This window comes from Nasonia vitripennis, chromosome 1, assembly GCF_009193385.2.
Source record: "Nasonia vitripennis strain AsymCx chromosome 1, Nvit_psr_1.1, whole genome shotgun sequence".
NCBI lineage: Eukaryota > Metazoa > Arthropoda > Insecta > Hymenoptera > Pteromalidae > Nasonia > Nasonia vitripennis.
The window spans coordinates 2,986,841-3,010,900 of record NC_045757.1 but is presented as its reverse complement, the minus strand read 5'-3'; the positions used below and the strand labels follow the sequence as shown (position 1 = coordinate 3,010,900).

General features: G+C 47.7%; 5 protein-coding genes and 3 non-coding genes across 18 annotated transcripts in view; 5 read left to right on the top strand and 3 right to left on the bottom strand.

Annotated features, from left to right (window-relative positions):
* LOC100123707 (poly(rC)-binding protein 2) overlaps positions 1-23,692 on the bottom strand; it is a 78,325-nt gene extending 54,633 nt beyond the window's left edge. For all 8 annotated transcript variants that reach the window (XM_032596349.1, XM_032596348.1, XM_008204736.3 and 5 more), the window contains exon 1: positions 23,666-23,692. In XM_032596349.1, the coding sequence (XP_032452240.1) occupies positions 23,666-23,677 (12 nt within the window). In that variant the 5' untranslated portion in view covers positions 23,678-23,692. The remainder of the gene's footprint in view (positions 1-23,665) is intronic.
* On the top strand, positions 12,806-13,737 carry LOC100680001. Of its 2 annotated transcripts, none has more exons than XM_016984763.2 (3): positions 12,806-13,105; positions 13,182-13,446; positions 13,533-13,737. In XM_016984763.2, exons 1-3 carry the CDS (start codon positions 12,875-12,877, stop codon positions 13,685-13,687), a joined length of 651 nt encoding a protein of 216 aa, XP_016840252.1. In that variant the 5' UTR covers positions 12,806-12,874; the 3' UTR covers positions 13,688-13,737. The 2 variants fall into 2 exon arrangements, with proteins under 2 accessions (XP_016840252.1, XP_003425599.1); XM_003425551.4 differs by having other exon boundaries at positions 12,807-13,105; positions 13,182-13,451.
* TRNAH-GUG lies at positions 15,118-15,189 on the top strand. Its single transcript has one exon. It is a non-coding gene; the product is annotated as a tRNA-His (tRNA).
* Positions 15,316-15,387, top strand: TRNAH-GUG. Its single transcript has one exon. It is a non-coding gene; the product is annotated as a tRNA-His (tRNA).
* Positions 16,156-18,660, top strand: LOC100678793. The gene is made up of 5 exons (XM_008204737.3): positions 16,156-16,315; positions 16,406-16,531; positions 16,610-16,738; positions 16,825-17,555; positions 17,634-18,660. The coding sequence occupies exons 1-5, from the start codon at positions 16,264-16,266 to the stop codon at positions 18,513-18,515; spliced, it is 1,920 nt and encodes a 639-aa protein (XP_008202959.1). The 5' UTR covers positions 16,156-16,263; the 3' UTR covers positions 18,516-18,660.
* Positions 18,501-19,914, bottom strand: LOC100123695 (signal recognition particle 19 kDa protein). 2 transcript variants are annotated; one of them, XM_001607892.5, is made up of 2 exons: positions 19,770-19,914; positions 18,501-19,425 (listed from the first exon to the last, which is right to left on the bottom strand). In XM_001607892.5, the coding sequence occupies exons 1-2, from the start codon at positions 19,814-19,816 to the stop codon at positions 19,029-19,031; spliced, it is 444 nt and encodes a 147-aa protein (XP_001607942.3). In that variant the 5' UTR covers positions 19,817-19,914; the 3' UTR covers positions 18,501-19,028. The 2 variants fall into 2 exon arrangements, with proteins under 2 accessions (XP_001607942.3, XP_003425608.1); XM_003425560.5 differs by having other exon boundaries at positions 19,535-19,854.
* Positions 20,054-20,125, bottom strand: TRNAP-CGG. Its single transcript has one exon. It is a non-coding gene; the product is annotated as a tRNA-Pro (tRNA).
* Positions 21,208-23,295, top strand: LOC100123691 (carbonic anhydrase 1). 2 transcript variants are annotated; one of them, XM_001607332.6, is made up of 6 exons: positions 21,208-21,430; positions 21,812-22,054; positions 22,138-22,282; positions 22,455-22,560; positions 22,639-22,866; positions 22,960-23,295. In XM_001607332.6, exons 1-6 carry the CDS (start codon positions 21,343-21,345, stop codon positions 23,074-23,076), a joined length of 927 nt encoding a protein of 308 aa, XP_001607382.1. In that variant the 5' UTR covers positions 21,208-21,342; the 3' UTR covers positions 23,077-23,295. The 2 variants fall into 2 exon arrangements, with proteins under 2 accessions (XP_001607382.1, XP_031777990.1); XM_031922130.2 differs by having other exon boundaries at positions 21,252-21,430; positions 22,932-23,295.
* Positions 23,693-24,060: the final 368 nt, after the last annotated feature.

Below are 24,060 nucleotides of genomic sequence, written 5' to 3'. Positions count from 1 at the left end.
CTCGATTTTTATTATAGACACCTGTGAATTTTCCCGAGGCGGGAAGAGGAATTTGATCAGTCTCCGGGATTTTTCCGGGCGTTTATTAATAGCGCAGATGAGGAAGAAATTTTCAGTGAAAATAATTAGTCGAATTTCTTCCGCACGAGAACACGTCAGACATTTAACCTGCCGAGGCTTGACGTGCGTGTTTTAAAAATGATATTCCTGCGCCTGCGAGCGAAACGCAGAAAAGACTGACGCGCGAACTCCCCGAGGGATCTGTCTTCCGCGGGATCATCGGCTCAACGTTAATAAAGCGCGACGAGGATCTTTCTCTCCTACTCGCACGCTTTAAGATCGAAATCCCGCGCGACAAAAGTCGAGCATCGATCGCGCGCGACGTCGTGATAAAAAACGGGAAGAAGACCACAAAGAATCCCTGTCTCTCCCGCGAGAACAGATGCAGGAGGAAACGCGAAGAGAATCGAGGGAGAGCGTGTAGGGTAAGAGCAGAAGTGGCGTGTCACAATAGTCTGCAGATTGGAGAGGAGTAGACGTACTCTCTGTACAGGCCCGGAACCAGCCGAGACGTCCGGATGCTGGGGCGAAGCAAAGAGCGAAAGAGAGAAGAGCCAAGGCAAGAGTGAGAGAGAGAGAGAGAGAGAGAGAGAGAGAGAGAGAGAGAGCGAGTGCCTATCTTGCCACCGCTGCTGTCCGACCGAAGCCCGATATTACTACTCGTACAAACACGAGAGTGAGAGAGAGAGAGAGAGAGGGTATCCCGTTTACGAACGCCGCAGTAGCTCTCGTACCTGTGTACGTGTGTGCGAGTGTGCAGGGCTCTTGGAAAATGAGGCGAGCAGAGCCGCGGGGCTGGTTAAATGGGGCCGCTCGCGATTGAAATTTTCGGCTGCTGCCTCCTTTTTCCACGCTCCACTCGCGCCCGGGCTATATTCGCGGAAGTGTACTTATGTGTCTCACCAGGTATGAGTAGGTATCATTTCAGGTCGTACCTGAAAAATCAACAACGACATCGCGTTTTCATAACGTACTTCAATTCGTGATACAGCTATGGGAGCGTTGAAATACCAGCGAGTTCACATCCATCTACCTAGGGTATAACTCATATCAGCGCCATCTAGCGGCACGCGTCAACCTGGCCATGTTTCATAGTTGAAAATGCGCGTGCAGGTAAAACGGCAAACACGTCACCGCGGGATAATACCGCTGGTGGAAATAATAATAATAGCTCCGAATCCGCGTTGCGGTCGCGATGAAAATTCAAACCTCTCCCTCTCGCTCGACCAAGGCCGAGCTCTGATGTATATTCAATATTGGCCGACGAAATTAGAAACGGCCGAGTGTGTGTGTGTGTGCATATATTATACACGTATATTTTGCTGGGATGGTCAAATTGAATCGCGCGTCATTATCGCTCGGCCCATAATTATTTACCGTAAACTCCGCTGCGTACGCCGCGTGCATACACGCGCGTAGAGAAAGTTCATCAGGCGATGTAAAGATAGAGAGCAGCAGCAGCAGCTTTTGGATCTCCCTCCGCTCCGGCGTGGCAGCCGTAATATTGATCATGACGTCGTCGACGAGCTGCTGCTGCTGGCGGGGGTGTCTGCGCGCCCTTTCCCCCAAAGCTTCCCGCCGGAGCACACAGCCCTTCTCGCGCGCTCTCCCTTCAACTGCACGTGCATGTATATACCTATACGTAGACGTACGCACGTAGCACCGGGGAAGCTGCAGCAGCACTTACCTCAGTCTAAATGCACTTCCTACTCTTTTTTCTGCAAGCTGCAGCCATAGCCTGGCTTTTCTGAATTTTTTACACCCTCCTCGCGAGATAAAGGAGTATACAGTTCGTAGACACACAGGCGAGAGTGATGCGAACGAACGAAGGGAAGAGGCGAGGATTCGATCATCCTCTCGCGGATGAGAGCTTATCAATTTCAATCATCTCATCTCACTCGGACAGACAGCCGCTAATATATTTAAGGCCGAGTATCGGCCAGTAGCAGAAGCAGCGGCAGCAGCACATGGCCGTCGTAAATCAGAACTGCCGACCAGCGCGAATTACCCGCCCTTGCACACACGCCACACGTCCGAGAATTGAATTTCCCACTCGGGCGCGCAAGCACCGAAAAATTGCTGCGTGAGCAGAAGATTAAACCACTCGGAACGATCGTTATTTCCTCGGTATACACGAAACGCTTTCCCCTAACGCTAATCCCTTCGCGGTTGTTATCGCTCGCGGGTAACGCTGCAGGCCACGCGCCACCTGGCGGCAATTTTACGTACCCTTCCGGGAAAACCACGTTGCGTTGGAAAATATAATCGTCCCGGCAATCCACCTCCAAGCGCTACAGGGAGCTGATTTACGAGCTCGCGAAAGAGAGAGCGAGTGAGATTTTAAGGTTGAGCGTCACTGGCGCGTCAGGATCGAAGCGCGCGTCTGGCTTGCCGCGCCCCGCGAAAAAAAGAGTTGCAATCGCATTCTTCGCCCCGCGCATGCTGCAGCAGACTCTCTCGAGCGCATTGTGCGCGCGAGAAGGGAGAGAGTCTGGCTTAAAGGGTCGATGCCGTGACGACGCTTTATTTTTCTAGCGGCGGGGCTTTTACGATTTTTTGAAACGCCCCCCGCTGTGTAACGAGTTGGTTATTTACCGGATGCCATCGGGGAAATGTCGGGAATTTACAGGGTCGCGCGGCCAGTGCGTGTAATGGGTTTTGCACGCACGATAATTACGACATCCGACATATTTTTCCGGGCGGTGGCTGGGGGATAAAAAGGCGGCGCTCGGCAGTGCATCTCGTTAAACCCGCATTATTAGACTAATCCTCGAAATCCGGGTAAAAAGCAGAGTGTCGTCTCTTTTTCATCTCCCGGCTCTCTATCTCTCTCCCTCTCCATTACACGCAATTTTCGCCGCTGGCGCATCGGCGTTACATTTTATTAAGGATATTTAATTAAAATTAATGAAACGCGGGCGACGCTCAAGGCGCTGTGTGCAGCGGCGTAATTGGAGGGACGTTGCCAAGCGCTCGCCTGCACCTATACGCGCTCTTTTTTCCTCCCAGACTACGAATGCGCGTATATACCTGTACGTCTCGCTCTGCATACGTCGATCGTTGACGCGGGAAAAGTTGGTTTCTCGGAAGCTGGAGGTCGGCCGGTATATAGAGAAAGTTTGCAGCGCCGGCCGAGTTAGAGAGCGAGAGGAGCTTGCGCGCGCGGATGTACAAACTAAGCGGTCAGAAACTAATCTCTCGGGTTATACCTAATCCGGCTGCTAATTCGCTGGCTCTCGCAGCAGTTTCCATTTTCCGCCGCTCGAGGAAGACTCAACTACTGCGTCGATTCATCGTCTTCCTTACGCTGCTATTACCCTTTTTTCTCCGAGAGGAGAAATTTATTCAACTACTTCCTCGACGTTCGTCGAGCTTTAAACGCGTTGGACGAGATAAACAGGCGTCGACTGCGCCTAATGAACGCTTGCCGCGTGTTAATCGCAGCGACGTTAAAATAAACGGAACGACGCGACGGGGGATCAAAGAGTCGGCGTCGCGCGACGACGAAGAGTCGGAAGAAGGAAAGCAAGAGAGAGAGAGAGAGAGAAAATCGTCCGGCGACAATCAAGAGACTATAAAAGCCGACATTTCTGCGAGAGGACCGCCCCCAATGATGATGATGATCGGATAAGTAAACAGGCAGTTGAGGGCGTCGTTGCTGTTGGGAAGTGACTGCGAGAAGAAAATGGCCGGGTTCATGGTCTCGAGGAAATGTTGACGAGGTTGCGGGGCGAGTGGAATTGTGGCTGTTAAGTCGGACGACGGGCCGCGTTGAGGTTTCTATGATTCGCTTAATTTGGTTGGCCTAACATAATTTTCAATTTTATCCGCAGAAGCTTATTGAAAGCGGATAATCTTTTTCAAGCTATAATGCGAAAATAATATTACCCCGTTGGAAGTATTTAAATTATTTTAAGTCGGCTTTTGGAGGGAATTAACACTTCCAGCTTTCGAGATAAAATTAAACTTCACCATGATGTTGAAAAACGACGTTTTTACAGCGACAACAACGTCGACGCCGTAAAAATAAAAACCCGCGAGAGCAACGCCCTCAACAATTTAAAACCCCGGCCATTCGACATTTTACCTGCGCGCAGCGTAAAAGCGAGCCGAAAAGCCGTAAAACAGCCAACCAAACCCGAAAATCCCTCTCAACCCAGCTTGCATTGCAAAGAAAAAACCCAACGGTGCTGCAGCGCCCCGTACTCTCGCGAACATCAACCGCCTCTGTTGCGGGCTCGCGCAGTGATTCGCCGGTTCGCAACACAACAGCAACAGCAACAGCAGCCAGTGACCGGAGGGCTGGTCCGGTGTCGCTGTTGCAAAAGCAATCTTCACACAGGCCTTTGCGCTGGCGATATATCGATTGGCCTCCCTCTCACTGCCTTTGTGATGCCGAATGGCCTCTATACACAGCAGTTGTTTTATGCGCCGCGGCAGGTATACGTACACGCAGACAATATGCGATTTTTCAGGTGGAACTTTGCAAGTATCGCGTTACGCGGCCGTAATCAGCCGTGTGTACTCGCAGAGGCTTCGCGCGGAGGGTGAACTCCGAGAGGCGACGAGTCTTTTCTGATTGCCTCGCGGAAGTTCGCCGGTGATTGAATACGACTTGGCGGTCTAATGGTTTTCCAATTGTTTTAACGGGGAGAGTCGCTGCCGCGTATTATAATGCAGAGGGAGAGAACCGAAGCTTCTTCTTCTTCATTTCCGGCGGCTGCATGACGCGAACACATAGACCCCGCGAGCTTTAAAGAGAATGGCTTCTCAAAGCTTGTTGCGAAAGTGTCGCTCCGCGAAAATGACACGCGAGGCCAATATTGACTCTACGGCAGCCGTGGCGGCGCTCGATAGGCTCTATAGTCGCATGCAAAGCGACTAATCCTTTGAGAGCTTTATTGAATCCTCTCTCTCTCTCCCTCTCTCTCTGCCGACAAAGCCGAGGAAGGAGCAGTTCTTTTGCGACGATGCTATAGGCGCATTTAACGCGTAACATTTAAAGAAAGAGAGTATAAACTCGGACCGCCGCTCGATTAAGGAAATTAGTAGCGGCACACGTATAGCTAGAACGGGCCGGGCTGCAGAGAGTAGCAAATCGATAGGAACGTCAGGTGGAAGGAAGCTCGGCGTATGTCCGGCGTTTGGTGCTCCAGCAACGGCATATAATCCCGTCTCCTTCTGTCCACATCCGATCCTAAAGGGAGAAGACACATTGGCCATATGTAAAACGAGGCTGTAGTCTCCCTCGATCCACTTCAGCGCTTACCCTTCAATTTTGCAAATAACCCACTGGCTCTCGTTGTGCGCGTTGTACGGAAGAAAACGGAGAAAAAAGCGTACGTCGTCGTCGTGCAGACGTAAATGAAATTTTATCGGAAAACTCGAGAGCGCCGAGCAGCCGTCGCCGTATGTACGCATTACTCGAATATAATGGATGAGCTCGCGAGAGCGTGTGACGCGCATTATTATATCAACAGAGGAGGAATACCACAGCTGCGCCCCCTAGCGGCGGTAGTGTAATAAACACGTTCATAAATGTAGCTGCGCACGTCCGATTAAGGTTGGAGGCCGGCTAATGAGATTTAAGGACTTTTCAGGTTAGGTACTGCACAGTTTTAAAAAAAAAAATCAGTTCTCTGTCCGACTCCGGGACATATAATCCGAGAGCCGAAGCGCATCATCTCTACGGAGCTGGATGCAGTGCGGTTTGTTTTGCAACTAGGCTACGCGCGTTTTGTGCAGCCACTCATCGTCGCGCTCGCTCGCGAGGGCAGATAGAGAGACAGCTACTTACAAACACGCTAGCGAGCGGTGAGCGCAAGTATTGGAAAGCCGTCAGTTATTAAATTTCAAAGGCTCGATATATCTCGAGGATGTTGCCGGCGGATGAATAGAACTGGTTATACACTCGGGGGGATAGTCCTGTCGAGGGATTTTTCGCCGAGTACCGCCGCCGTCGGCTAACACAAAAGCCAACGAGATGTAGAGAACGGAGAACGAACGAGAGAGAGAGAGAGAGAGAGAGAGATGAGGTGATTGAACACGACGTCAGGATGTACGAGGCTATACTGTCCAAAGTTTTCTTAAAACAAAAGATGACGAGGAGCTGCCCGGAGAGTCTGATCGATCCTCTATGGGCTATAAATATTATACGACTGATGTGTGAGTATAAAAGGGCTATCGAGTGTGCACTGCTACCGCTCGTGGAGGAAATGTGGGTCATGCATCGTCGGAGCATTGATTGGAGAGAAGCTTGCGCGATGTACAGCTACTTAGTCGCGGTGAAAAATGTTCCCGGCGGCGGCGAAAGTTCGGGACAAGTTCCATGCCTTCGCTGGATTAACCGTTCGGCTAACGAGAAGCGCTCGCGGGTATACCGTGGAAAAAAAAAAAGATCGGTCCGATATTCGTGATCCAGAAGTTATGGACTTTGCTCCGCGAGCAAGATCAACCGACGAGCTCTCTGCCACATCTGTCAACAGCCTGCCCATGGCAACAAGAGCTGTCCCAAGGTCGTCGCACCACGTCTGTCTCTCCTCAAAATTTCATACCGGTCCGAGAGAGCGAGGGGGCGTCCCTGAATACGCGGCCTCAAAAAGAAGCTCCGCCAGTCGAGAGATGGATATGGATGAGCCCTCTCTCGTGCATATAGCCCCCGAAGAACAGGCGTCTGAGTAGGGGCTGCACGAGTGAGTGAGAGACTCCACGCGCATTCGGCCGGCTGCACCCCTGCGGTATTGATCGTCGTGCAGTGGCGGCAGACTCTCTTACTCACTCTCTCTCTCTCTCTCTCTCGCTGTGCTTCTTCGTCTTCTTCCCTGCAGCAGCAGCCGCCGCCTATTCAGGCTCTTTACGAAACCCTTTCCGACGCTTCTTTTTCCCTTCTTCGCCCTCAGTTGGGAAACAATTAGGGAGGATTGAAGTGCGCGACGCCGACACGTAGGGCTTATGCGAGTATACAGCAGCAGCCTATGGTTGCGGTGTTATTTTGCAGAAGCGACGATTTTTTCTTCGCGCTCTCTCTCTCTCTCTCTCTCTCTCTCTCTCTCTCTCTCTCTACTTTTGATTTAATAAATTTGAAAAGTCCACAGTCGCGCGCTATTTATTCGCCGTCCTCTTTTGATCCTGTCCCGTCCGGACATCCATCAGAGTTCGCTTAATTATTAAATGCGTCTACTTTCCCCTCTGTCCGCTGAAAAAAAGCGACGACGACGAGATCAGAGAGAGATAAAAGGATCGACGTGTGCGGATGCATTTTTCAGATTCTTGCGGCTCTAATTCTCCATCGTCAGTATTTACGCACTCGATAACACACGCGAGCGATCGGGTTTTAATCACAGCGTCGACGACTTTAATCGATAGTATCGATCGAGCTCCGATACGAAAATAGCGAGCGAATTATAACGGAAGGATTGCGCGCAGGTGTCGTTCTATAGCTTCTTCTCCACTCTGTACGTTCGCTCTTCGCTCTTTTTTTTTTTTATTTTCGTACACATGCGGGCTCTGCCACCGCTTTGTAGCCGGTCGCTCGACCGGAAAGTATATCGTTTCGTCCGGTATTTTGAAAAGACAGAAAGAGAGAGAGAGAGAGAGAGGAAGAGTTTGTTATACACTCGGGGAATTGGAAAATATTACGAATCCAGTAATGGCTTTCCTCTACCGAGTGATTTACGAGTGAAAAGCAAAAGCCAATTGTAAAATGGGGCTCGGCTTTCTTCGCCGGTTAATTAATTGACCCCTCGCACCGCAGCACTGCACTCTATTCCAGCAATTGAATCGACTTTTCCACGAGTAATCTCTCGAGCACTCGCTAGTCTGAATTTTAACGACGGCACAGCGCAGCAAAGGCTGAAGACGAAAAATACAAGCACACAGGGTCTCTCTGATTAGCCAGTTCCTCTGTAATTACATCTGAAAGATGCAGCGCCCTGGTGCTGTCCCTCGTCGTCGCTAGAATAAACATCGCGCGAATATCGCCGCGCGGCTCTTTCTCTTCATTAATAACTATGATAACGTATACGCGGCGCGAGTATAGTCACACATCTCTCGCTCTCTCCCTCTGGGGAGCCATTCGTGCTCGTTTACGGAGCAACTCGCGCGCTGCATTGTTCTCGTTAGAATTAGATTTTTTCAATTAAAAACCGACCAGGGATTTCCAGCTTTTCTTCTTCGATGTGCGTATATATACGCGCGTGTGCACAACGGAACCGTCAGCGAGGGACGAGGCAAAAGTAGGCCTGAAAATCAATTGGCGGTATACGAGGTTGTTTAGAGCCGACGTTTGATTTAACTTCCGGCGGAAGCCGCGGTTAGTCGGCCTGCAATCCACCGCAAACTGCATCCGGCCTCGGGGATGAAACTACGACCGCCGGAGAGATAATGGAATGCGCGCAAGCTTTGGGGAGGGGGAAATCCAATCCTGGACTCTGTGCCGCTCGCTGTTTCTTCGTTTGTTTATTTTTTTTTCCACAACAGGGGTATCGAGTCTTTTTCGCGGCTGTCTTCGTGGTGTTTGTCGTGCTTTTTGTGCGGGGATTCGCGAATATGTCGCTGAGGCCGTTTGGGTTTCGGCGGGTTATCTATGGCGCTCGAGTTAAAATCAGATATTTGCAGTTGTTTTTGGGTATTAATGACGGTTCATAATTTTCCCGCAAATTGCTGGAGGCGAATTTAATATTTCACGTTGTTACATTATTCGAAATATGTACGTAAACTAGTCTACGCGGAGATAATCGTTAAAAAAATAACGTTAAAATTAATAAAAACACAATATAACGAGCCACGTTTTCCGCGTATTTTTAATATCGCCGTAAAGCTTGGAAAAACGGCGAAACTCTGCCAAACGGCAACGCCAACGTTATTACTATATACCTTCGACAAAAGCTTCGGAAAAAAAGCTGCGCGGCAAATTCAAAACGCACTTTACGGCCTCGATAAACAATGCAGGTCACTAAGAGCCTGAAAAAAAAAAAAAGAATGCTAGCGAGCGTCCAATAAAGTATCGTCGTGAATTTATTCCCTCGATTTTCTCGGCGATCGGCACAAACTTTTTCGATTCCACGCTCGCATAATGGAACGCGAGCTGTCCGAGCACTGCAATCGCATTACAACCACCGCAATACACATAGAATAGAGTTCGGAGAATTTCCAAGCAAGAAGAGCCGCTTCCTCCATTATCGAAGCTTCGGTCCTTCGACGATGCCTTACGTTATCATTCTTGCCCGAAGTAGCTTTCAGCACCTCCCTCGACGCTATAGTTTTTACGAATTCCGCGTAATCGGATCAGCGCCTCGATACTCGTCAAACATTCAGCGGCACCTAAAATAAATAGAGAGCCGCAAGCACTGCGTGCGCGAGCTTTTTTGCCGCCGCGCTAAACTTAGAGCCGAATCCGACATCGCGCGTTTCTCGGATGCTTTCTTTTGCCGATCGATGGCTCTCCCCGGCTGCAAAATAGAAGATGAGAAAAAAATAGAAACGGCGTAGCGCAGTTATTCGCCTGCAGGAACTAATCGAGTCACACGAGAGAGCCAGAGTCTTGGCCGTGCCTAAGAGCCATGGCGTGTCCTCCTAATGGCGGTCGTCTCTCCGACTGAATTTACCTGGAAATCTCGTTACCAGCACTTTGCCCCGCGCGTATACGGCCTTGCTTTCAAGCTAACTTTCCGCGCACGAGTATACACGCCTCTGTACAGGCATACGTGCAACAGGAGGAGTATAGTAAAAAAAAGTCGGTTGTACGTCGGGCTAATCGATCGTATTTTTACGTAACCGAGAGGGTACGCGTAGCAGGAGGAACGCGGAACGGAAAAAAGCCGCCTCGCAGGAGAAGAAAGAGTCGGAGCTGCTGACCGGTATTTATAGCCGAGGATTGTGTCTGTCTGGCAGACGGCCCGGGCGCGTTTCGTTTCGTTAGTCGACGTACTCTCGTGCGGATTCGAAGCCGATCGGTTGACGACGATCGGATGAACCGACGACTCTCGAGCGGCTTTAAATACACCTGCAGCGCGATCGAATCGTCATAACGCTAGACTCGCGCGCGGCTTTTATTAGCCGGAGAAAGGACTCTGCCAAATTGGGACGTAGGCGCGGCGGATTCGGAAATAAACCGGCTTGCTATTGTGCGGTTTTGGGTGTAAAGTCTTCGGTCGCACATGGGCTAGTACAAAGCAGAGTCGTCGCGGCTATCGAAGGTCAATGGCTTCGGGGAGCGATGGCTCTCTCGAGGCAGGAAGTGTAATATCCAGAGCAGTCCCGGGGGCCAATATCAAAGGATTACACCGGTGTCCGTCTCTCGATTCCGGGATTTGAGAGGTTCCGATTTTTTTTCTCTTTCGCTCGTGCCGCCGTCGCGTTCTATTCTCTTAAGGTGGACGTTTCTTTGGAAGGGGAAAATTATCGTTTTCTAGTATAGTAAATAAAATCTACCGTGGATAACCAAATTCACACCCAGTACGACGCACCTTATGCGCGATATTAACACCGTATACGCCCAGCAAAGCTAATCACGAATTTTACTCAACCGGCTAATTAACTGCGCGAGCACACGGCAACGCCGGCACTTTTCTCATCCCCGCGAAGCTTCCCGGGATCGATAATCCCGATTCCAAATTTAGTCTCTCAACTCATGTATCCTCCATCGCATTGATCCGAGCTTAATCATATCAAGAGCAGCTCCGTCGCTAATTCCTCTCCCCCAGCGTCGCGATTTTTCCGCGGAAAAACCCGAGACCCATAGCGCGCTGAACTATTCCAAGAATTCCAATTAAAGCGCATACCGGGAATTCATGCGCTCTCTCGCTCGCGATTGCGTCCCAATTACTCGTCGCGCTGAAAATGAGCTTTTTCCCTCCCAGGACGCATCCGTCGTACGGCTAAAGACAATATTGTCGTCCGAGATCCAAGATATATATAATCCGCGTGTATTATATACGTCCGCCGCAAGAATGCAACGATGGAGATGTCTCTTGAAATCGCCGAGGACTGTCTGTCTCCTCGCTAAATCAATATAAGCCGGCAGTTTGAATTCCGCGGGATTACGTCGCGAGCCAAAGGGAATTCGTATTTATCGCGGCGACGACGACGAGCGTCGGGTTCTGCGATCGAAATTCACACAGGCCGAGCCGGCCGGGGTGAGATTTATTTTTATTTCTCAAAGCCAATATTTCGAGGCTCGCCGAGTTATCAGCGCGCTACAGCGCACCGCGGCTTTTTCCGGTCAGATGCGCGGCTGGCCTGCTGGAAGAATCGTCGGAAAAAGGAGCGTTTTGTGCAGTGTCGTACGAAGCGATTTCTCGGGGAATACGACGACGTACTTCTGTGGTCACCGGAGCGTGCGGTGTGTTGGCCTTTGGCTTTGAATTTGAATATTTGCATAAAGTCGAAAGCTTCTTTTTAGCCGATGACCAACGCTGCGAGTTATCGCGTATTAAAGAGCGATAATTATGCGCCGCAGGACAGCTCGCGGGGGAGCAGTTTCTCCCGGCGCTGCTATACTGCGGAGTGTACGAGTTATACGATCCCCGAGCGGTCGTACAGCCGCTTATGCGCATACTTTCGCGTCTCCGCGCAGCTGCTTATTATATCACGACGAGGACGAAAGTTCGAGCCTCTGCCGGTAATTGTTATAAGCCAATCTCGGGCGTTAACGATCCCCGTCGCTCATATACGTTATGCATCGCGAGGAGAGCAACATATTTCCAACGGCTAACCCAAATCGCGGGCATATCGCATATGGGCAGCTCGTGAGCTTGCGAGACACAGGCGAGTGAGCAGCTCTCGGCATCGGGAGATACTTCAAAGAGTGTCGCCGTGTATAAGCCTGTGTGAGAAGCGAAGCGAGCTTCTCTCTCTCTCTCTCTCTCTCACACACGCATGAACGCTCAGATGGAGAGGCTCGCGTCGCCGGCAAAGGGATTATATTTTTAGTTCAATTTGTCGCTCGAATAAAAGCATAAAGCCAGAGAGCAGTCGAGGCGAATTTCGCTGTGCTGCTGATGCTCGGCCTTCGCTCGCTACACGAACGAGAGACGAGACTCAAAGACGCGCAGAGGTGTATAGTGAGAATCCGATGAAATTCCCTCACGCCCTCGTGTTTACAAGTATCCCTTCGCCGACGTGCGACCAGCTGCTGATCTGTGCCGGTTCGCTTAACGCGATTCGTCGATGGGTTTAGTTTGCCGGTGCTGCAGGCTTTACTTTACGATGGAAATTACGAGCGTACGTGCGATCTCGTTGACCGAAAGTTAGGAGACGTTTCGAGAGGAAAAAATGCGCAACCGCGCGTCAATGCTAACCAGAGGATAGCGACGTCCTACGCAGGAAGAATAGAAGCCGCCAGCTGTCGGCAAACTGGAGCGGATTTCCGTCTTGGCGAGCGCTCTGAATCGACTTGTTCGCACAGGCCTGTAAGCGAGGCCTGGCTACACAGGAGAGAGAACTGAAACGACTGTCAATCCGCGAGAGCGCCCGGTGTAATCTCCGTTTAACGCGCGGCCAATAATCGGCTTATTGATTCCTCGTCGATCTCGTCGTACACAACGTACGACGACAGTTGTTGAAGCCTGCTTTTTGCAGCGATTTCCTCCTCTCCTTTTCGGAAGGCTTACCATAGCGAGATGCGTACAGAGCCTCGCGTTACCGACTACCAGTCTCGATGGTGTGGTGGGAAAGTTCGCGAGCTGCTGAAGCGATGTCGCTTTCGGCAGGCGGGTTCGAAATGTTTACGATTTTCAAAATCGAGGATATGGAATCCAGTAGATCGAATTTGGTATGAACGATAGAAGGACGAGACCCGATCGATGTAGCGAAAATGGGACAGCAGCAAGTGGGACGGATGCCGCAGAACAGCGAGGCCCTGTACGAAGAGTGGCGAAGGGTCCTGCACTGGAGTGCGGAGGTACTCGCTCGGACGGACGATAACATCCTGGAGGAGGACTCCTTCCTCACGGACTACGATTGCGAGAAAATAGCTGCCAAGGTGGACGATTGGCTAGTGCAGGTCGTCGGCGAGGCTGACGCTGATCAGCCCAAGTTTCAGGAGGTGAATACGCTGTTCTTCGCGTCGACTTAGGTCGTAAATTTCGAGACATTTTTAAAGAGAATAATCGCGTTCACAGCTGGCCAACCAAGTCAAGTACAAGATGCGAAAGGACTACGACGCGGCCTACAAGGAGCTGCGAAGGTTCACGAAATCGGTCGACGATTTAGCCGACATGCAGAAGTGCATCCACGAGAAGATTCTGGACCTCGAGAAAATTCGGCCGAGTGACGGGAGCAAGTTTCGTCGAAAGTTCGGCCGACTTCGACTCAGAGTCTTCAAGAACCTCCGAACCACCGAGAAGATGCTGTTTCGCGACAGGAGACTCAAGAAGGAGTTCGTTGGTAAGGTTCGTTGAGAGAAAATTTCAATTTCGCTAATGGTCAGCTTCGATTTTTCAAAGTATACAACGTTCGTCCGTTTCGTACAGGTATACGACGTCGACCACGAGAACAGGGACATCCTCCAGAAGAAAGCGAAGAAACTGATCGGCAACAACTGAACGTAAACATAATCCCCTATACAATGTACATACGATACAGCTACGAAATCAGTCACTTTCGTAGCTCTAAGCTCTGTAAATAATAACCCCGTGATCAATAGTTAAATAAATCGTCCAAGTGTGTATACATGCAGACTAGCGAAAGGCGTCAAACTCCCTTCCCTCGCTATATGCTCTTACATATAAACGCATCGAAAGAGGCGGGGAATAAGGCTGAACGCGCGCGTCAGTCGGCCGAGTGGTAGGGGCATCCGCGGAGAAAAATGTTGGCAGGAGTAGGAGGAGAGCCGAAGAGAGAATAGAGAGAGCAAGTGGCTTACATGTGGCCTTATGGAGCCGGACATGCTGCTCTCGTGCTCATGTCGTTAAGGTAGGCTCTCCCAGAGACTCTAGGCACCAGGCGCTCAGCCAACTCGCGGAGGTTCGCGCAGGGACGAAATCCAGATGCGAAAACCTTGGGATTGTCGCGTGGGCTGGAGGTAATTGTTAAAGCGACGTTTCGTAGAGGAGCGTTTCAGATGAGCTTGAATTCAGAGCTTGGAGTAACAAATTAGCCTTTTAAACTGTAAGACTTCCCATTTTTTAACTGATTCTCCAAACGACCGATTGTCTCATCAACGTTTTAAACGATACCAATTCATATAATAATAAAAGCTAAATTGAAATCAATTCGATTCTCATCTACGAAGCAAGCCCCAAACTCGTTGCTTTTGCAATTTTTGAAAAAAAAAAAAAAATGAAAAGGGCACTTGGAGCAAGGATGCACCCACCCGAATATCCGTCCCTGCGAAAGACACTCGTGGGGGTTCGAGCAAAATGCCGAGGAGAAGAAACGGAAGAAGGAGAATCTCGAAGTAGAGCGCACGCAGGGGTAGGGAGTATGAGAGATTGAGGAGAGAGAGCTCTCTCGCGAGTGACAGAGAGCAGAGGCGCCGCGACGAAAACTGCGACGCCGCGGTAGCAACGGCGGTCGCTCGAAGCCCGTCCCTATCGGGAGAACAGAATGCAAGAGGAGCTGACGCGACCCTGGTATACTGACGGTTTAAAGACGATCACGCGACGGCTTCCAGCATCGATCGCTGTGTATTTGATGTGCTTTAGTTTTGAGAGGGGAGAGAAGCTTCGATTTGGGATTATTGGATGTGGGCTATGGTAGTTGTTGAGATTATTTTCAAATTTCTGCTATTTCGTTTCTAGCATGAGATTTGCAAGGTTTTGGATCGAGAATATGGACTGCGGCTTAATTGAGAACTAAGATAGGCAGTAAAGATGGACGGGTATGCCTTATCTACTATCGATTAGAGAGCTCTGTAGGTAATACACCAACTGCCTCGTCAGCGGACGGCGGATAAATCCTCGAGTCAACGCTTACAAATATGAACACAATCGTTTCCAGACATTCCCGACGTTTTATACCAATCGACAAAAATCAATATCGAACGCAAATCCACCATCCGAAAAAAGTTCCACTCATGATCGCGAATTTCGCTCGTCTCGTCACAAGCCTTCATTAGCCGTGATCGTCTAGTGGTTAGGACCCTACGTTGTGGCCGTAGTAACCCAGGTTCGAATCCTGGTCACGGCAATGTGCTAAACATTGTCACGGCGAAGGTTGATATTTTTGCCAACATCAGCGCCATCGCTCGCGTGCCGCCAGAAAAATTCCGGCCACTTCTAGCGAAATGAGCTCGAATGTCAGCATCCTTCGATAGCCGTGATCGTCTAGTGGTTAGGACCCTACGTTGTGGCCGTAGTAACCCAGGTTCGAATCCTGGTCACGGCAATGTGTAAAAACATTGTCACGGCGAAGGTTTTTTTTGCCTTTTTTTTTTAAATAATTATTCATTTTCTAAATAAATGGAGAATTAATAATAATTTTTTCACGATTTGAATTGTATTCCGGAAAATCGTAATGTTATGCACTGTGCTTGTTACGTTACGTTTGGCAAAGATTGTTTTACAAATGCCGACGCAATTTTCATGTTTTTTGTTTTAATAACAATTTTCTGTCATAACCGAAAGTGCGTGTGACGAAACTTGTATACCTGAGAGCATTGTTGAGACTTTGCGTAATTGATTTGAATACATCAGTATCGTTTGTGATTTTGAATGAATAAAAAATTCTCGAATATTAACAGAAATTAATTCATTGCCAGCAATGTATCCGTTTATTAACTTTAAAATCCTTTAATAACTTCAAGATATTTGAAAATTATAAACATTTAAAATAATTCTGCTTTAATTTCGAAACTAGTTTCCGGCAATGCCCGCAATATAATATACTGTAATAAACGATAGCGTAATGTAATCGATGATTACGCATAAAATAATTTAAAATTAAATCTATCTCATCAATTGCCACAAAATACCTTAAAATATCACGTAAACGAACGCGCTGCACTCGCGCCGCTGCCATACGGTTGCCCAACGTAATCAAAATAAAATTAACATCAACGTGCATTGTTTATGCTTCGCAATCGTCGGAAGCCGCTTGAATGGAAAACGATGATCGATGCAAATTCTCGCTCGGATGATATATAAATGCCAAACTCGCGCCGTCAATCAGTACAGTTCAATTTCGTAGCTTGGTGGCTGCAAAGAGATTTTTCAAAGGACGAGGTATCCCAACTTCGACCAAAACGACAAAAGTGCCATCGAGATGGCCACGCGATTTTCTATCCTCCTAGTTTGCGCACTGCTTGCAGTAGCTGGTAAGTTTCCTTTTAAAAAATTAAGTTTACAAAAAAAAAAAAAATCAATGAAATAAATCGTAATGATTCTATTATTTCAAATTTCTACAGCGCAAGCAGTTCCACTGAACACAGCCGACGCTCAGACCTGTGCGGAACTATGTTCCAGCTGCAAAGGAGTCGCGTCGTTCGACGGCGATCGGTGCGAGTGCAATATCGAAGGACACACAAACGAAGGTAGACTTTAGTGAATTTAAAATTTTCCAGCTTTTCACGTAAACGCTTGTTTAACGAGTAAATCTTACGGGATTACAGAAGTGGAGTGCGTGTCTCGCATGAAGCGACAGGCGGAAGAGCGAGGATTAAACTTATTATCATGCGACTTGAGCAGCGACAAGAGATCCACTAGGTGTACGCTGGGATTAAAGCATAAACTTGGTAGAAGTAAGTTGTAACGCAATTAGCTTCGGATGACAAATGTAATTCACTGCTTTTTAGAAATTTCGGCTAAATTTCAAAATTTTTTTCAGACAATATCGATCAAGTGGCGAAATACTTCATGCAAGATGGTCCTATCACCGGCAACATATTCCGAGCACCACCTCTCATGGGAAAAAGTTCGGACTGCGTAGGAGCCGCGAGAATCGTCACTCAGCCCGCTGAGACTTATGAACTCCGACCTGTTCAGCCTCAGTACATCGCGATTCAACACAGCTACATGGACACACAGCCATTGGTTTCCAATCCCGAGCCTCAGCAGTTTGTATCGAGTCCAAATAGCGACTGTGTGGGAGCCCAGCAGCAGCCGCAAATGGTCTCCAGTCCGACTCCCAAGCAATACTCTGCGCCTAAGGAAGTTGTGTCAAGCCCACCACAAGGACAGAAGCTTTCAAGCCCAAAAAGCGATGACACAGTAGGGGATATTCACAAGATAATCACTCAACCACAAGAGACTATGCCAGAGTCGAAAGAAGAATCAACACCACAAGTATCCCAGAAATCTTCCAGTGGCTGTGGACCAGCGGTTGGACAGACTGCACCCGGTGTTGGAGCTGTCGACCCATTAAAAATGCTGGGCGTGCCAAGTATCACGCCGACTCTTTTGCAAATTCTTCGTCAGCAACTCAGTCACCCTATGCTTGGAATCCCACAGGCTATTCAAACCATATCAAAAACTCCAGGCTTAAATGATTTAGTCAGCGCACCTGCACATCTGCTCACTGGTATAGCGCAAAGATTAGGTCTTCCTGCCCAGACCCTAGTAAGTATTTTTTCTTACTATCCTATGTTTCTTAATGAATGAAATAACTTTTCAGTTAATCATTTCATTTATTTACAGAGAACCGCGTCCGATGCACCGAAATCCTCAGATGATGACAACGTTGGTGTGCCCAAGATGGAAGACTCCAAACCATCTGGCGATTGTGGCTCTACTCTTGGTTCAGAAAATCCAGCATCCAACATGCCCACCGTCAGTTACTTGAATCCAGGCTACGGTACACAATACATCAGTCTGTTTAATCCAACAGTTGGTGCTCCTTGGAATCCTACTGTAGGTGCTGCTGCTCCAGGACAAATATCATACATGAGTCCTACAGTGGGTGCCCCAGCGCCAACACACATATCCTATGTGCATCAATTACCTGCCTACACAGCTATACCAATGATTCCAAGCACGATGATGAGTAGCTACGTACCCCAGATGCCAGCTACTACTTACATTGTTGGATCCCCCATGTCAATGCCATTTTACAATACTGCTTCATCTCCTATGGGTATGCAGCAGTCGGATACTACTTTGGAAGAGACCTTTAAATACGAGCCTGATCAACATGTTGGAAAGGCTAAACCAGCAGAGATTCCAGCTTTGAAGCAGCAGAAAAAGATATGCAAAAAATCCAATCAGGAAGAAGCTGCCAGGAAAATCACCAGAGATGTCAAAGGATTTTCGGAGTCCATTACTGATGAAGAACTTGAGAAGCAGAGTAAAATGATTGAAGCTGCAAACAAGCAAGCCGAACAAAATACAACGGAGCTGCCCAAGATTGATAGAACTACAACTCAGAGACCAGCAATTGAAAAATCATCAGGTCAAAAGACAAAAGTGGAAAGGTCAGCTGCGAGAACCGATAAAGCAAAATCTGAAATGATAGGTAAAATCAAACAAGCAAAGGAAATTACAAAGAAACTCAAAGGTGACAAGAAGTTAATCAAGAGTTAAATTTTTACTTCTGTAATTAATGTTAAATGACAGATAAGAACCACGCATATTTTGTAATATAGACTTTTGTACTTTAATATAAGAATTTTGTAAGAAACTTTTATAGTTACAATAAACTAAACATTTTATAAATGAAGTTCACATATTTCAATTTGCATACTTTGAAGTCTCATTATTCCTTAAACCATTGATGTAGTTGTGAATTTTATCAGTTAACTTAATTTATTCACTTCAACAGTATTTTAACTTTTGCTATTTGTGAAAAAAAAAATAAATAAAGAGTTGAAATTTCCTAGTTTTAATTGGTTGTATGTTCTCATACATAACTGATATAAATAATCTTTCACACAAATTGCAAAACCCAAAGAATCTATAAAGTTGTAGATCTGCACTGTATTGACGCGAATCACAGTATTAACATGGTAATATACAATGACAGCTGACAATATATTTCCAGTATAAAAACCCTACAACAAACTTGATGATAAGATTATTTAACACCTCTTGAACACTTCATCTTCGGCCCTTGCCCTTGCCCTTCTTTGATGTACTAGCAGAGCTTTGTTGAGCTGACTGCTCTCCAGCAGCCTGCTTTCCTTGCCTACTCTTCAACTTTGGAATGTTAGTCCCCAAGAAAGACAAAAGCGAATCTCTCGAGGGAAAGTCTGGATTGAAAGGAGTACCATCGTTGTTCTTTAACTGTACACGAATGCGTCCACGGTACAAGAGCTCCTTGCTGCGTTCCCTTGGGTGAAGCTTGTTCTCTACGCCAACGTTCAGCCCTACACTAAGAAGAACATCTCGAATCTCTTGATGGGTGGGGTTCTCCACACACTTTTCCTTCGTAAGCTTGCGACCCTCAGCCAAAGACTTTTTGCTGTTGATGTACGCTGGATAGATGCAAATCCACCTAAACCAGTAAAACATCCATGTCAAAATATGCTACTCAGTAGCCAAAACAAGCAACTCGTAAATCTAATTCCCAGTAAGACTCAGACCAAAACCATAAATTATCGAACCTCAAAAAAGCATCGTTCACCATTCGGTCACTCGCGCAAGCATCAATTTAATCCCGAATTTGAATTGAACGCGAAAATCTGTTGACGTTCGAGACTTGCTCCTTTTAGGTTAGGTCTCGCAAAACAATGACCAACCGTTTTCTCAATGACTCTGAGCGAACGTTCGACAGCGAGATAATCATCGGAACAAAGAGAAAAAAGCGAAACGGAAGGAAAATGAGGAAAAAAAAGTAACCTTTCTCTATCGCTATGATTCTTCGTCGCTTCCCAAGTCGGTGCCATGTTTACTTCCGCACACACACTGAGTAGTGCCGTCTGCGACGACAGCCAAGACGAACGTGGCGCGTCAATAAAACAGATTCCTCTTTTACGTACACTCATCGAATCGGAGTATACTCTCTCGACTAAGAAATAAAATCATCGCCGAATAACAAAATAAACATTATTTTCGACGTAAGGGACGAAATTCGCATTTAGGAGCAGAAATGGTTGGGAAGGAGGAAAAAAAAAATACACTGCGGGCTCGTCCGGGATTTGAACCCGGGACCTCTCGCACCCGAAGCGAGAATCATACCCCTAGACCAACGAGCCATGTGAACATATAGCTGATAAGCAGTGATTAGAGGCGTCCGGTATTCTTCCGCTGGAGGACGACGTACGAGTCGTCGAAACGTCCGCTCCTCTTTGGCAATACAAAAGAGGCTTTAGACTGTTACGTTAGGGAGTAAAAATAGAATTTTCTCCTCAATCATCCCAACCACCACCCTACAGCGTAAAATTAAGGGCGCCTGAACAGGGCCTCCCAAGGCCCTGAAAAATCGGTTCCGTCAAGCTTCCAGAATAAAACGCGACTATTTTTAATAAAAAACAAACGTACATCATTGCGCAATACATTATCGGACATCGCTTTCGTGTTTTTTTTTTCTCCAAACAACGCACACCGCTGTCGCGATAGTCCATCTGTACGTCCTTACACGAAAATCGACGCGCTCCACTTTTTTCAAAGCCATTCCTCAAACGCTCGCGAAAATGAGTGCTCGACTATCGATCTTTCTGCTCTGCTCGCTGCTCTCGAACTTCGGTAAGCATACGTCGATCGCAAAAAGTATAAAACAATCATTTGATAGAAAAAAAAAAAAAATAGCATGCGAGTCAAGGTCGGCCGATTTTCGCGGATCCGTCCTCCGGCGCTCATCATCGTCATCATCTTCTTACTCTCCGATCCTACTCTCGCGTGTGCATCACCGGTATACACATACTGCACACTCGACAATTGCCCGGAGAGCAGACGTAACGCTATGTTTAATGAGCTGTGCAGTGAATTACGCAATTTATATCGGGCTTTTCGGCGCGTCCTTACACACCGACTGGCAGAAACGACGCGCGCGAGTTATACGCACCTGTTCTGTCATTATCATAAAAAAAGCCCACCCCATAAACGCCCCCACGATAAGAAGTGCGTATAATCTCATGGAACGACCAGTATTGAATCATGTCGTATCCCCGCGAAGAGGTCACGTCCACGCAATAAAAACGACCCTCCTCGCACGTGGAACCGGAAGTATAGAATCTATATATATATATACGCGAATATCCGTCCTTACGGGCAGAAAATCGCGGCGGCGGCGGCGGCACGCGCCGACGATGATCGCTCCCCTTCCCCGCGATGGTCAGCTCTCGATCGAGAAGAGCTGCTGTACGGACGGCGTTACACACAGCCTGTGCATAGTAGTCTTCGCGAGAGGTATATACGTAGTCTGCGCGTGGACGGCGCGCGTCTTTCTGCCCTCCGAGGAGAAGGAAGAAACATGCGGTTTCAGCTTCTTTTGCTCAGTGCTCTGGTCGCGCTCGTTACCGGCTATGCAAAGGCTGGACGATTCGAGGAGCAAGACTACGGTGAGTTACTTTTTTCTTTCAAATTCGAGGGAGCTTGCGGAGAGCTTTTTTTCATCGAAACGATTGGAAATTTATACGCGCAGTGTCGTTCGGTCAATTATACCAGTGTGTGAGGAATGTGTCCCGCGAGAAAAAACAAAATCGTTTTGCATAAGCCGATCGAGCGAATATAACGATAACGCGCGATTCTCGAAGCGTTGAAATCTCCCCGCTCGCGCGTCGCTCAGTCGAGCTCTTTTCGTTGCACATGCGTATATTATGTATAGGCGCGAGCAGACAATAGCCACTTGTCCAGCCTAGATCGACTCGGCACGAAAATAGTTTTCACAATCTGGTCGCTGCCGATCTGCATATAAAATTTCCCGGGGCTCCAATTTGCAGGCGAAGGAAGCAACAATCACGGTTCTAATGCTTCAAACGGCGGCGCTCGCCGAGGCCATTTCGGTTACACGCGACCCGACGATTGGCTGGCCGACTTCCCGATCTGCTCCGGACCGAGGCAATCGCCGATCAACATCGAGCTCCAGGACGTCAAGATGATGGAGAGCAAGAGGCCGCCCCTCGGACGCTACGGCTACGACACTAGGCCCAAGAAGATGACCATCACCAATAACGGACACTCGGGTATATGCGACGAACGTTCGATTTTTTGAATTTTGAAAACATTACCGACCGTCGGCAATACATCGTTATTGTTCCGTCGACAGTGCAACTGAGCGGAGTGTGGCCAGCTCGCGATACACCGACGGTCTACGGGGGCCCCTTGACGGGACTGTACGAGCTGGCTCAGGTACACTTCCACTGGGGCGCCGACAACGACGCCGGCAGCGAGCACACGGTTGCCAATCACAGGTGAAAATGTAAAATCGACATTCGCACCTTGCGTATACGACATGCCTAAAACACCCGTTTGTCCCTCTGCGCTACTCTCATTATATCCAAGTGATTCATCGCTCAATTGCTTTCAAGTGTGTCTACTTTGAGCCTGCGTCAAGTCATTAGAGAGTACAATGGTTTGTTGCAGTTTTCCGCTGGAAATGCACATGGTGCACTGGAAAAAGGCCTATCAGAACATATCCGAAGCTATAAAGCACGACGATGGGATAGCTGTTCTGGGCTATCTTTTGTCGGTAATTGCAAATTTGTTTTAAAAAATTTGGATACTTAGTGGGCGATGCACTTACCTCTGCTGCTGAAATTTCTTTCAGCTTGACAAAAATGCAAACATGGGCATTGAAAGAATGAGGACAGACTTTTCAAAAATACTGAAACCTAGACAGAGTACGGATATAGACCCTTTTCCCTTGTCGCTATTCGACTTAGACCTATTAAAAGAGGGATACGTAACATACTTGGGCTCGCTGACTACACCACCCTGCAGTGAATCTGTCATTTGGCTGATATCAGTGCGCATAAAAGATGTGACCATTGACGAGGTAATGATTTTTGAAGTTTGAATCGCAGTTAAAAATATTAATTTTAAATTTCACTCGTCCACAAGTTCTCACTGAATTCATTTTCAATGGCAGCTGGAATCGTTTAGAAAACTACAATTGGATAATCACGACGATCACAACTACAGGCCAACACAGCCACTCAATGATCGGCCTATTTACTACCTTTACGACACACCATTAAGAGGGTAAATGTAGTACACCGATAAAGAAAAATTTGGCACAGAAAACTACTTGAAAAAATTGCTTTAAACTTGAAATGTAAATATTAGTGTTTAATTGTCTACGTTGAATCAAGTGTGTAAAAAGGTATCATTCTGAAACAAAACCACAATGTACATAAAAATCTGTATAATGGAGTGTCAAAACTGAAATGTTGACGCGATTTTAGAATAAAATTTATTTTTTTTACGAAACTTTTTTACATTCACTCCAATAATGCAGAAACTATGAAACAGATATCACAGCGACGCCTAAAAAAACTGGCAGCCAGATCTCAAACTAATAACCGGTAAGAAAAGTTTTTACTTATATAGTTACCTAATACTGAACGCTCCTCCACCACTGATCGCCGATCAAGACTCACAAGCCATATTAAAACGGCATTATCCCGATTCGCTTTTTCCTTAAATAGAGCAATTCGACTTACATTAATGCGCGAGACGCGATTGCAAAAAACTGACAAAAGGTCGTCCAAAAGCATTGCGTCATTGCCATATCCCGGATCGCCATGGCCATACATCAGAGAAGAATCAAGTTAGTAAAAGATACAAGTTCTCACCAAATGCCTCATGCCGTGCTGGTATATGTCTGCGAATCTGTCGACTCCGTAAAAACTCTGAATAAACCCTCGTCCTTTGTTCAGCATTAAATCGTCCTGTCACACTCGTTGAGATTTGGAGGCTAAAACGCGAAATCCACAGCTATTCCCGCACGTTCAGGTAAAAAACACTGGATCGCGCACACAACAATGCTTCACTTTACTCGCGATTGTGGCTAAAAACGGTTGAAAAAACGTCGGATAAAACACAAAAAACAACTCGGGGATACGTGTGTGTCCTGGCGTCTCTGCCGATACGAGTGAGCGCACGATTTGAAGAAAAAGCGCCGGCTCGCGCTCGCAACGCTTCTTCCGGGAATCGAGGGAGAAAGGGCGGGGCGAACGCAATGCGCGGG